Source organism: Postia placenta (assembly GCF_002117355.1).
Source record: "Postia placenta MAD-698-R-SB12 unplaced genomic scaffold POSPLAscaffold_12, whole genome shotgun sequence".
Classification (NCBI taxonomy): Eukaryota; Fungi; Basidiomycota; class Agaricomycetes; order Polyporales; family Adustoporiaceae; genus Rhodonia; species Rhodonia placenta.
The window spans coordinates 697,106-709,923 of NW_020169843.1; the positions used below are offsets into that span (position 1 = coordinate 697,106).

General features: G+C 54.5%; 3 protein-coding genes across 3 annotated transcripts; 1 reads left to right on the forward strand and 2 right to left on the reverse strand.

The window, feature by feature from the left end:
* Positions 1–664: 664 nt before the first annotated feature.
* On the reverse strand, positions 665–1,913 carry POSPLADRAFT_1059603 (hypothetical protein; the record flags this gene model as incomplete). Its single annotated transcript, XM_024481177.1, has 5 exons — positions 665–726; positions 789–1,257; positions 1,313–1,471; positions 1,527–1,692; positions 1,747–1,913. 5 exons carry the CDS (start codon positions 1,911–1,913, stop codon positions 665–667), a joined length of 1,023 nt encoding a protein of 340 aa, XP_024336210.1.
* A 2,648-nt stretch (positions 1,914–4,561) lies between these two features.
* On the forward strand, positions 4,562–7,474 carry POSPLADRAFT_1048740 (hypothetical protein; the record flags this gene model as incomplete). The annotated part of the gene is made up of 9 exons (XM_024479584.1): positions 4,562–4,774; positions 4,834–4,838; positions 5,003–5,537; positions 5,598–5,927; positions 5,992–6,259; positions 6,326–6,709; positions 6,767–6,967; positions 7,023–7,193; positions 7,242–7,474. 9 exons carry the CDS (start codon positions 4,562–4,564, stop codon positions 7,472–7,474), a joined length of 2,340 nt encoding a protein of 779 aa, XP_024336211.1.
* A 358-nt stretch (positions 7,475–7,832) lies between these two features.
* POSPLADRAFT_1184158 (hypothetical protein) lies at positions 7,833–11,883 on the reverse strand (the record flags this gene model as incomplete). The annotated part of the gene is made up of 4 exons (XM_024489061.1): positions 7,833–9,154; positions 9,212–10,455; positions 10,511–11,707; positions 11,761–11,883. The coding sequence occupies 4 exons, from the start codon at positions 11,881–11,883 to the stop codon at positions 8,224–8,226; spliced, it is 3,495 nt and encodes a 1,164-aa protein (XP_024336212.1). The 3' UTR covers positions 7,833–8,223.
* Between the last annotated feature and the right edge of the window lie 935 nt (positions 11,884–12,818).

Genomic DNA, 12,818 nt, shown 5'->3' on the forward strand with positions numbered 1-12,818 from the left:
ACCGCGCCCACCGAGGTGCTGCCTCAAACGCCGCAATGTATATCGCGATTACTGGCCCTGAGTATTGTGCACGGAGCTTTACACAGCTAGCGGCGTATACATTTATGTGCAGGGAATGGTATTATCAATGGACTAGGGCTCGACGTTGTACTATCTACGCGGTTTACATTTATAGTGAGTGCGTAGATCGAACAGGTTGAGATCCATCGTAGCCCGCCTTGATGAACGGCGTCATCGGTCTGTACAGTCATTGGTCTCGGTATTATCAGGCGATCCCGAAGTTGACACACTAGTCAGCCGCAACACTTAATAGTGACTGCGGCGAGTAGGCATCTGGGTGAAGTCTCCAAGAGAAATAACATGGCGAGGCGATTAATCTAAAAGTTTTAGGCGACGGCGGTACACACCACGTTGATCAGCACAGGTGATACAAAACCTCAAGCAGTCTTTCAAGTTCTCGGCTAAATGACTGTACAATTTTAGATTCCAACCACCCGTGTATCTGTCCGACATCATAAGTAAATAAGACGACAACTATGCAAGGAGAGCACGTAGATAAAAATAGCAAAAATGTAACAAGTACGAATGCGTAATAGTGCCATCACAGCAAAATCAGAGTCGACTAATGTCCGGTTGCTACAGCCACATATCATTGCACATCCTATCAGTAGCAATGAATAGTCTGCAGGAATAACGCGTCGTCTCCGGTGAAGTACGAGGTGTAACCTGCCAAATAAAAATGCCACTCCGTCAGCTTCTGAGAACATCGCATGGGAGTCTATACTCACGGTTAGCCGTCTCGTACTCTTTTACATTGGCGACCAGCCACTCGTGCAGCTCGTGCAAATGGCCCATGGGCACGCGAGGGAGCAAGTGATGCAAAAGATGGTAGTTGTCGTCGTGTGGCTGCAGGAACTTCTGCAGCAACCTGCAGCACGGGCTCGTCCGCGTGAACTCGAGGATCGTGGTGGACGGCAGCCCAGAGTGGTCGATGATCTCGCGGAGAACGTAGATCGCGTAGGTGATGGTGCAGCGCGCGCCGTGCCAGAGAGCCAGGAAGCGCCATCCGAAGGGGACGGGCGAGAACGACAGCTGCGGTTCGAAGAACCCGGCGAGCAGGGCGACAGCAGTCCACCATCCGATGAGCAAGCCGGGAGCCTCGAAGAACGAGCCGACTGCATTATAGTAAAATAGGACAGGGTCGAGCAAATCATATAAGAACAGAGATGGGATGGTCTTGTGGTCGAAGCGACCGTTCTAGAACGAAGGGAAAATCAGAGACCGAGACAGCGTCGAGGGACATGACACATACCCTATAGTGCTTGAGGCTTGTCTCGTTGTGAAGGCCGTGATCGGGGTCGTCCTTTGTGCCCAGGTAATGGTGGTGAGCCGTGTGTGCCTTGCGTTGCAAACGCACGGTGCTCATGTGGGCAGGTGCTAAAAATAAGTCGCCGACAACGTCGTTGAGGATCTGTTTGGAGTATTGTCAGCTTCGGGGTAATCCCCGGCCAGTCGGGATGACGTACCCGTCGCTTGAACAAATTGTAGTGATTACAGTCGTGCGCTAAGTTCGAGATACCGCGTTGAGACCAGGCCATGAGGAGGAGGGCGAACGTAAAGGTCCAGGCATTAGGACGCCAAACATATGCCTGCCAGCCAATGATCGCTGCCAACCAATCCCCAAAGATCTGACTGCAAATGGGGTGCGTTAGTGGACGTGGTATGCAAATGCAGACATGAACGTACCTGACAGCGAGAGTAGTCGTCGGTCGTTCGTACTTCGCGAGAAGCTCACGTGGGATCTTTTGTCTAAAATCCCGAAGCTGCTCGAGCACAGAGACATGTTCCGGGGGAACGATGGACTCCGAGACGGAATCATTTTCAGTGGAGGTGATAGTGACGGTGGTGGACATAGAGAAAATACAGACGAGATGAAGAGGCGATAGTAGTGAGCTGAAGTACAGAAGGGGCAAGCAGAGAAGTGAGGATACGCAAAACACTTGGGAGCTTTTATATGCCTGGACGCACATTCGTGAGTCTTGTTACGCCGTGACCACTGCTGCCTTTTTTCGCAACTTCCGAGCGGAGGGACGTCAGGCGGCGCCGAGCTGCGCCCCGACCTCTCGTCGTCGCGAACGCACGTTCTAGTTACGCGTAAGCAAACTCATCAAATAGAGTGATTGAAACAAATGCGGGACGCGGCTCACCTAAGCCGTGCCGGCAAGACGGATGCATTCTGCAAGCATTCTGTTTCTGCTATGCATCATCATCATAATTTTGAATTTCGCAGCATGGAAAAATGCACAGGAATTTGATCTAGCGATCATATTTAGGTACATCCCACCTCACCATTTGTAGATCGCAAGCTATGGGTATCTTGCGGTACTTGTCGAGAAGCCGTTCAAGCGAAGATGCATCCGCAACTGAGCATCACGCCCAAGGTACCGGAAGCTTCCAAGAGCGCATCCGCGTTTGACAGCCTCTCAGATTGAAGCTGTGCACCCCACCGGTAAACCTCCTCCTTCACAGGGTCTTCGACGTTAATCTCGTCCGCCCAGGGTGTAAACGCGTATGAGCTTCTCCAAATCACACGCTTGGCATAGGTACTTCACCACTGCCTCTGATCAGTTGCGGCACGTCGCGACACAACACGCGAGCATGATGTGAGATGAGCCGGGCCGGGACCTACCAGCTTTTGAGTAGGTCAGACGGCATGCTCGAATCCTTGCAAATCCGGCTATGCGACATTGGGCGCTCGCTTATGTCCGCCTGCAATGCATTAATAACCGCGACATTTCAAATTATAGGGTCACCTTCGTCGGAACCGCAATATACGCTCTCGGCTGCGCTGCGTGGGAGATTCCTCTGCAATGCAGCGAATCGCCAACCTAGCCATGGTGGGATGCCCCTACATCAAGTTGCGACTTGCCCAACGGCACAATGTTGTTCATCGCCACATCTGGAGTGGCCTATGTTGGACGACCACCGGGCATCATCTGAATCAGCCCGCGACCCCAGAATGGTGGTTACACATGCGGCTGCAGGGGTGCGACACGCGGGGATTCATGCCGCTAAAGTATGTTGTGAGTACGCGTGTGAATCGGTGTAGCAACCAGGAACTTCATCACGCACGAAGAGACTCGGCAGGGTTGTGTAAGGTCCCCCAAAAGCTTGCAGGCCAAGCATTGCTGATCAACGCCATTCGTTCACACACTGGATTCGCGTTCGCTAGAGGGGGTACCTGTGCGAGCTGGCTATGCCGATCTCGTGACTGAACACTACTTGAGTAAGCATCTCGTGAATTGGGAGCAGCCGTCGACGCCGAGGATGAGTGTTACATGGCTACTTCGAACGATGTACGACGAAATGCAAGAAGAGGCTCGGATCTTCTCAAGGATGGATGATTGGTCCTGTCACGGAATCTAACCGCGAATCCAGATAATGTGCAGTGCCCGGATCAATGGAGTTTCCATATTAAGGACAACGCACCGCCCATTTCGCATAAGTAACATTCCATCAAAGCATCAAATGGGTGATGGCCGGCACAGGAGCATTCCAGGCGCCCTGCGTAGTCTTCCCCCTTCATCGGCCGCACCCAACCCTTCGTCTGCAATGGCCACAGCGGACCTTTGGAAGACGCGCACGCGCCGCGCGTTGAGCGCAGCACCGTCAAGACTATACCGCGCTGCTCCAGCTGTTTTACTCGGCATACTGTTGAACACACTCGATGCTGGTGAGCTGTTACGCGCACCAGCTAGGCCTTCAAGCTCTCATCGCCGCTCTCCATAGTCTCTACAGGACTTCTGGTATTCCCCACTGCCGAACAGGGGTCCGCATTCTCCGGTTTGCAAGTTCAAGGGATGTCTTTGTACTTGACAAGGTTTGTCTTACTTTATCCTATACATTGTACTATTGGGAGCACCAGATAAGTAGCATCGCACAACTTCGCTGATGTTTACTGTTCTTGCCATTGTGCGGCAATCCAGTAATCATCGGAGGAGAATATACTATATTATTTGCCATCTTGCAGGGTCTGTCCTCTTTGCATGGCTCAAATCGCGCAATGAGTCATCCGCTCATCCTGGCAGTCACTTCGGTTTGCATTAGAGACATTGCGTTGCGCTTGGTACCTAGCGACTTCCTTTCGTTTATATTCAGAGAACGAGGCTCTAGGTCTTTCACAAGCGTGCACGGTGTTCCAGCCAAGCGAATGGACAAGCGCGCTATATGCGGGCTTCTTTGCCTGCTTCCTTTTGCGCCTCCGTCGATCAACTTCACAGTTTGATGGATTCCAGCGCTGCGAAATGGCAGCAATGTGATCTGGATCACTTTCCTAGTCTGATAGGATTGTGGGTCCATCAGGCGCACATAGAGCAAGTATGCTTCAGGACCGTTTCCGACACAAATGTACTTCATGCTAATTGGAGTGCCTCAAATGCTACGGCTGCGCTGTGATTATGGAATTGTATTCACTGACTATTCCCGCCGCTATCATCGCGATGCTCCTTTATGTATCTTTACTAACTACTTGGACGGTAGTACCATCACTTCACAGCTTGCCATGACTCTCGGCGGGTCGCTGTTCCCGGGGGCGCTTGGCTCGATGCTTATCGAGATCCTCCCGTTCCTGCGCGGCATCGCCAGCTCCATTCAGCAGAAGCTTGGGGACGATAGTCCTTCCCTCATCCCCACTGTCATGGCTGCATACGCAATGACCAGCTTTCTCACCGGCTTTGTATTCATTGCATTGGGTGCACTTGGCTGCGGTAGACTGGTAAGTCGCTTATATCTATAAAATCGAGATCTTGATCTTGATCATTTGCGTTGATGTAGGTCGAGTACTTCCCGAGGACTGTTTTAACGGGAACAATTGGTGAACTCGACATATCCACATTTCTGCAGCGACCGAGCTAATGCCATCTCCACGCACAGGCGCCATCGGACTATCGCTTTTTCTGCTTGGATTAGAGCTCACTTTGCCACCTACTTCCCCCACGCTTAGCCTTTCGTCTGCGGGGACCGTTCTCTTTGGCATCCACCATCTTCCGCTTCTCTTCGCCTCGGTCCTCCCGGCATTCTTTCTTTCCCTGTCCATCCGCTCCTCTGGCCTCGAGAAGCTCACTCGTGGATTCACGCAACATGCTCTGTACGTCCCGGTCTATGTCCTCGTCATCGCCGGCACCTTCTGGGTCATCGTTGCCGCAACCGGCAATGCAGGAACCGCGGGGATGGCGAAGCTTGCCGCGCAGGGGTGGTTCTTCACCGTGGAGGAGTCTGTGCGGAAGCAACACGGCATCGGCACGTCGTGGAACTACTGGAAGTTATATGATTTCCACAAGGTCGAGTGGTCCGCTATGCAGAGTGCCACGAAGGACATTGTGTTGCTGGTCGTAATCGGCGTGCTTAACCTGCCTATATATATCCCTGCGCTCGCACTGGCTTTGGACATGCCGTCGTATGGGATGAATCACGAACTGCTGGGACATGGCGCGTCGAACATCTTCGCAGGTGTAGTAGGAAGCATCCCAAACCTAGTAGTACGTCACCTTTGGGTTCTACGTAAGGTTTAGGTGACCCCTCTGATGCTTGCGCCATAGGTGTTTTCCAACTCGCTCTTTTTTACACGTGCGGGAGGAGGCCGCTTCGAGGGCATCCTCGTCATCCTGCTGACCATCGTCCTCTTCCTCGTCTCCTCCTTAATCCTTCCATACATCCCGACGCTCCTCGCGTCTGCCCTTGTCCTGTTCCTTGGTATCGAGTTGATGACAGAGGCAGTCTGGGAGTCCACGAAGGCGCTGCTTTGGTGCGAGTGGAGCATTGTCATAGGTACATTGCTCGCGTGCACTTTCCTGGGGTTTGCTCCGGGCTTTGGCGTTGGAATAGCTCTTGCAATGGTCGTTCATCTTGGGTGGGGCGTCTTCGACTCGGTAAGATGTCAAAGGATCATGTGAAATGTGTGGCGCACTGTACTAAAACCGTGCTTGACTGTAGCGTGCCCGCGCATTTGACCTCGCCGAGATGCAGCAACAATACCAGCTCCAGCCACACCATCGCAACCCATACTCTCGCGGCACCCATATCACAGCGGGCTCCAGCACGGCACATCCATACAATTCGCTCGGCTTTTCCGGCAATGACGTCGAGACTATCGCGGGTACGTCTACTATGACCAAGAAGGGAATGGAAGACAACAGCAGTGTGTCGAGCTCCGTCGACGTCACCCAAGATATTACGGTGGTTCGCTTGTCTGGTTACGCTTGTAGGTGGTGTCACCTTTCCCCTCATGTGTTAGCGCTGAGATGGGCATATGCTCTCGATGTGCTAGTCTTTGCAACCATACCCTCTCTGGAAACGAACTTGAAGCCGAAGAAAAAGCTCTTGAAGGAATCTTTCATCCTTGTCGACCTCAGCATGGTACACCGCCTCGAGACGTCTGTTGCCGAATTCCTCGAACGGAAAGCACGGGAGCTCTCGTTGAAGGAGCCCAAAACAACCATCGTTCTCTGTGGTATCTCTGACCGATCAGGCATTGCGCATGACCTGCGAAGAGGCGGTGCCAACCTCCTGTGGATCGATAGGCCTGCCGCAGAAGGCGCCAAGGGTGTGCCCGCGTGCAAGGACATCAAGGAGGCAATCCATTGGTGTGCATCACAAGCGCAGCGGACTGCAGACTCGCGTGAGACCCGCGTCACGATTATCTCGGATGCAGGTACGTCTGCCCAATGAATTCTAGCCTTGTTTCTGAACTGATAGATTGAACCTGCAGATAATGAGAACTCAGAGGGCGTCGTCAATACCTTGAGCACGCCCGATGTTCTTAATGAGTTCTCGTCTCAGTTCCTGGAAGAGCATTTGGAGCACGTCTATGACAACTTGCCGTTGTCTGAATCGAATCTTGCAGACCGCGCACAGGCTGCGGGCATACGCGTGCGGCAATGTGCCCCTGGAGACGTCATCCTCCGCAAAGGTCCGCCTATCATAAATTCATTTTACTATCCGTGTTCACTTGCTCCTAACTGCAGGCGAGGAGGTGACATCCATTTCGTTCATTGTTCGTGGATGCGTGTTGTACGAGAACGACGCACCATCATCGGATCCGCCTATTCTGCGAGTGTCAATCAAGGACACTATTCTCACGAGCGTATCACGAGCACAAGAGTCCACCAAAGCAGTCGTCCGCCGAATACTGCGTCGTACGTCCGATACCACAGGCGATGATGCGACTGCCTGTCCCTCGGTAGGCAAAATCGACGAGTCCCTGCTCCCAGGAGACACCTTCGGCTTCGCGGAAGTCACGGCTGGAACACGGGTTTCCTGGTCTGTCTCAGACCGTGTAGTGGCTGCGCGCTCTACTTCCTGCGTGCTGCTAGAGGTGGATTCCGCGAATGCCGATGGACTCGCGTGGGCCACTCGGGCGATTGCCTTGCTCCGGGAGAAGAAGATTCGTGAAGAAAAAATGCTCAAGGCACATTGATTGCATACTGTGCGGTCCGGCCCACCATCATATCACTTTTTATGTGTACTTAGTTTCTATTGTATTTGGAACCTGGCGAGGCATGGCAACGATTGTCGGCCTGGTCAGGTTCATGGAAAAATAGCGTCTATATATTACTCTGTCTTCCCGGGTTTTTGATGTAGATTGTACACCATATTTAGAACGATATTCTGCGCTATCAGAGAATGAAGTACGTGCTTGGTGATTTAATTTCGAGCTTGAGATACTTTTGTTTCTTTGGGCGTACTGGTGTATGCCCTACGGCGTGAAGATGGCATAGGCCATGACAATGCGTGATGCATTACTCAACGTTCTCCGTTCAACACATAAAGCAATTCATAGACAAGTGCATTTTTCGGGCGACCTGGCGCTCGATCGAAGATACTACGTAGTACCGCAAATCGTCTATTTACATAGCAGTTTGCGAACGCGATTGGGCGAAAGCAAAGTTATATGCATCGTCAAGAGCCAATGCGCCACAGGCGCGTGGAAAACAAAACATATACGCGAAAACCTAGAGAGCAAAGCAGAAACTAAGAGCTATGGCGAGAAAACATCAGATATCACGAGAGCGAGAGGATGGGCATAGCATAGGGAAGACGTTTCAGAGCACATCACAGCGAGCAAGATAGCGAGATGGAACGATACAGCGTGGGGAGAGAGCATATTTCAAACGAAAAAGTGTTTTTGTCTGACATGAATAAAAAGTCAAGCGTGCGTCGAGTTCATCATTGGAATGTATAGCCAAACTCATTGTACTGGGAGGGTGGACGGACTACGACGTCCGGGAGGACCTCGGTCTCCCGTAGTGCAGCTCGCTCCTTCGTCGTGTCCTTGCGGATGAGGCGGAGCGGCTTCAAGCCCTTGGCTCGTGCACCTGCACCCGTACCCGGGGCCGCATTCTCATCGGCTGCAACCTGCTTCTGCTTCTGTTTCTTGGAAAACGAAAGCCCGCGCGTCTCAGTAGCTGGCGAGCCAACATTCGTGTTCCTATCCTGCAGGAGCGACAGCGAGCGCAAACCGATCTTTCCCTTAGGCTTGTCGGCCTTCGCACGCGCCTTGGGAATGAGCGGGCGCACGACGGGGGATACGCGGCCTGTGGGTGCAGCGTTCTCGTCAGACCGGATGTAGACTATGCTCGAGCGGCGGCTACTCTTGGCGACGCTGGATTGTGGGAGCGGCGGGACCTGCGTGGACGATGAGCGTGCCTTCGGCGCGTCATGTGGGGTGCTGGCGGCGAGCGGTCCCGATGTGTCGAAGTCGAAGAGTGTGACTTCGGAGGCAGAAGAGCTTGGCAGCGGGAGGCGGAGTTCCTGGTCGAGGGCGGTGATCAGCGTCGCCAGTGAGTTGCGCGCGGTGTTCACGTTTGTGGGGACGTCCTCAGGCGAAGGCGGCGCCTCTCCAAAGGTGTGTGTTGAGGCAGGGCGTTCCTTAGCAGTGGCGGGGGGAGACTGGGGACGTGCACTCTCCTCTTCCTCCTTGACGGCATTGAGCAAGGTAACTGTGCTGGTTATGATCTCGCCACCATAAACCGTGTTCCTCCGAGTGGTTTCGGAGGTTGCAACTGTGAGGTGCTGTCCAGCCGCGTTGTCCAACACACGGTTCAGATCGTTACGCCAAGTCGAGAACGAATGGATGCCATCTTTTCCGAGACTCAGACTACGAGGAACAGACAGTGAGCACGAAAGCGCTTGATAAGGTAAAGACAAAACGAACCTGGGAAGACTGAAGTGGTTCCTCTTGTGGGCCGAAGTCTTCCTCTGACGGGTAGTGACAGCCTTTCGTACTGGCGGGGTAGAGTGCATTTCCGGCGACGAGAACTCGGAGGAAATACCTCCAAGCTCCTGCGGCACATTCTTCGAGAGCCGAGAAAACCTGAATCCTCTGCTGCTCTTGCTCGAGACCGAAGCAGGCGTGTCCCACATGAACTCATGCACCTTCATATCCGAGCCAACCGTCAAGCCAGGCACAAGCAATGGAAGGACACCCGCGGACAGCGAGTCGATGGCACCGACGTCATCACCCTCCACTGGACGGAAGGAGTAGTTGAGCAGAGACGACGACTGGGACTGGGACTTGCTGTGGCTGATCATGCGCGCCTGGCGCTCACGCAGCTCTCTGATCGACGGCGGAGTGGGAGGGAGCGGCGACGCAGGCGGTGGGCTCATTGGGAAGCGCGGTGAGCCTGGAGTGCTACCACCAGTGATCGAGGACACTGAGCGCGTGCGCAGATGCTGCGAGTGACGGGGCGTATCTGCCTGGGACGGCTCCACACCCGTAGCAGCCGCCGCGACGGCGCCTTCATCAAGCGACACACGGCGATCTGGAGAGGGCGGGAGCATGAGTGTCATCGCGAGTGAGGAATAATGCTTCTGTGCGGTCATGATCTGCGTCGCAAGTGCCTCGCTCCCTCCCGAGTAGTACGATGATGCCTTGGACTCTTTACGCGTGCGATGGTGGCCAAGCTCCTCACTCTTCTCCGACTGCGGCGTCGCTGGGACGGGCAATGGGCTCTTGGGCACGTCCTGGATGGGCAGCGGCGGCGTGCGCTGGGCCTCCTGGATATTCTCGACGGGCAAGACAGCAAGTCGCGGGACGGGCTGTAGCAGACTGAGCGCGCGGCCGACTTTGGTCTTGCCGCCAATGGCGTCGCCGTTGGACACCCAGACGTCACCACTACGGCGGCCTTCTACGACGGTGACACTGCCACTGCGCTTGTAGTCGTGCGAGAACGTGAGAGATGGGATGCTCTGAGGAGAGGGTGCGCGCATGACAGCAGAGGGCGGGTCGTTGTAGGTGTCAAATAGACCAGACGGGATGGGGAGGGGAGAGCGGAGCAGGAGGTGCAAGGCGAGCAGAGGAGAAGACAGTGTCACCGACAGGATCAAAAGGATCGCTGCAGGAGAAGACGCAATGGGGGCTTGCTGAGTAACAGTGAAGAAATACGGGAGAGCCATCGCCTGAAATAGTAGCCTTGATAAGAAAATGGACAATAACCATAACATCGCAGCATACCTGAGGGATCCAGATGGTGATAAGCCAACCAATAGTGCGCTTCACCGAAACGTCGATATCAGCAGCAGGTGCTAGGGCCAACCCGTTCGTGTGCTTCTCCGTGTCATATCCATAACCACCCAAAACCTGAGCATTAGCCATGATAGGCGTGGAGCGTGCAGCCGTAGTCGACGGAAGCAGCTCTGTTTGAGGGCCAGGGGTGGTTGCGCTGGGCGGAGGTGAGCTTGGGCGACTCGTGGGGAACGACCACGCCGTCAATGTAGGCTGGTACGAAGAGTTCTCTGTAAGCCATGATGCCTGCGAACCAAGAGGGCGGTCGCGAGGCTCGCTCCTGAACGGGTCCGGGTCGTCATGGAACTGCGCGGACGTCGGCGACGACCCAGTGCGGTACGGTGACGGGAGCGGCGGCACAGGGGGCACGGGAGACTCGCGGCCGAGACCCGAGTAGGGTGTCGCAGGGTTGAACCAGAACGACGACTTGGGCGCAACTGAGGGCTGCGACGCCATGGCGGGGTTCGTCGCTGCGATGCGCACGCTCCCGGTTGACGGCTTGGCGGAGTGGCGGGTCGAGAAGGAGAACGCGGAGATTGATTCACGGCGTGAGCTGGCGCGCGAGGTAATCCATGAGCTGCCGTCCTTGAGCGCATCGATATCCTCAGTGGCAAACGACGGGCGAGGAAGCTCCTCCATTTGTGCGCGAGGCCAAGGGTCCCTGATCTCGTTGAGAGTGGCAAGGTTGCGGCGGATCATAATGAAAGTGGCCATGAGACATACGAACGCGACACTACTGGAGATGGCAAGGGTAGTGGAGTACGCAAACAAGCCCATGAAGAAGCTGGGCACAGCCGTCGCTGACAGCACGGCGGCGAGAGCCGTCGAGGTCGCAACGAGCAGAAATGTAGGTGCCCAGAGCATCCAATGTCTCTTTCCCAGCGCCACGGAGCGACCCATGCGGACGTGCACGAGAGTCAGGACGGCGATGACAAGAAGACACGTCTGCCGCAGCGTAAGTACGAGCCAGAGTCGGACAGCAGTGGCAGGGTCATGGGCCGCAGAGTAGTCTGGGGAGGAACCCAAAGACTCCGATATCACTTGCCAGGCGAACAGTATGAGGGCCACGACATCGAAAGAAGCAAGCCAGACATGGCTCTTGTCTGCGGAGGAAAGAGAGCGGAAGTTAGGAAGGCCAAACTCAGACTGAAGGTTATGAAGTCAGTTTACAACGACTCGGTGAAGAACGGAAAGCTCACCGGACGGACTCGACGGCTAAGGGGATGCGGTGGCAAAATTGGAACTATGATACGGAGAATGACGAAAGCCGAAGATAGGAAAGACACGAAAGCAAGGGCGAGAGCGGGGATGAGAGGAAGCATATTGTTCGTGATTACCTAGGCGTGGTCTTGAGGGAGCGTCGGTGGCGTTGAGCGTGATTGGCGTAAGGCCTTCGTGAACCGTCGAGCAGAGCACAAGTCGAGGTCGAGGAAAACGAGAAGGACGAAGATCCCAATCCAGCCTCGCGACCAACTTGAACTCGAACCGTGGAAAACTGACGACGCGCTGGACCCACACGCACATCGCCCGCCCAAATAACGCGTAGTACCGCGTCTTTCCCACGTGCTGCAATATCCAAGTCACATGGGTCGCATTTACAGACGCGCCCTGCGCGCAGGGTGTTAGTAACACCGCCGTCTTGTGTTTCCGGCATCTTGAATGGCAGTATCTAGAACAGCCACCGCATGGAATCGAGTCCGATACGAGCATAGAGGGAAGGGACGGTGATCTGCATCAATGACGAAGACGTGCTGTGCAGCTTTATCGAAAGCCCCAGGTACTTAGGCACTCGCTGTTCAAACCATCAAGTTTACAAGGCGCTTTTTCAGGAACCCTGACAATCTCCCTAGAGCTCCGATTCCGAAATCCCCGAAAAAGGGGCCTCTGGGCGAAAATGTTACATCTCAAACCCCCGAAATGGGGCTCGAACGGCGGTCAGGTTATGTGCCAAACACCCCCCAATGCAGGGCTTCCGGGCCGAGGTATGATCCTCCGACCCTCGAAACCACTATCCAAGGCCGTCCAGTCAGGTCCAACCGGCCTTGGTACAAGTGAAACATTAATGTGCAAAAGAGGCGTGATGGTAGGTGATGGTGCCTGCGACGTCACGTCGCGTCACTTGAATGCTCACTCTTTGCCCGAACGCTATAGCCTCTGCTGATACAACGCAGATCCGTCTTGGCCTCGAGTTGTTCATGCCGAGCGCCGTGTTTCTGTAGCGCTATCAGCAATTTTATTCCCCAGAAAAGGATCTTGT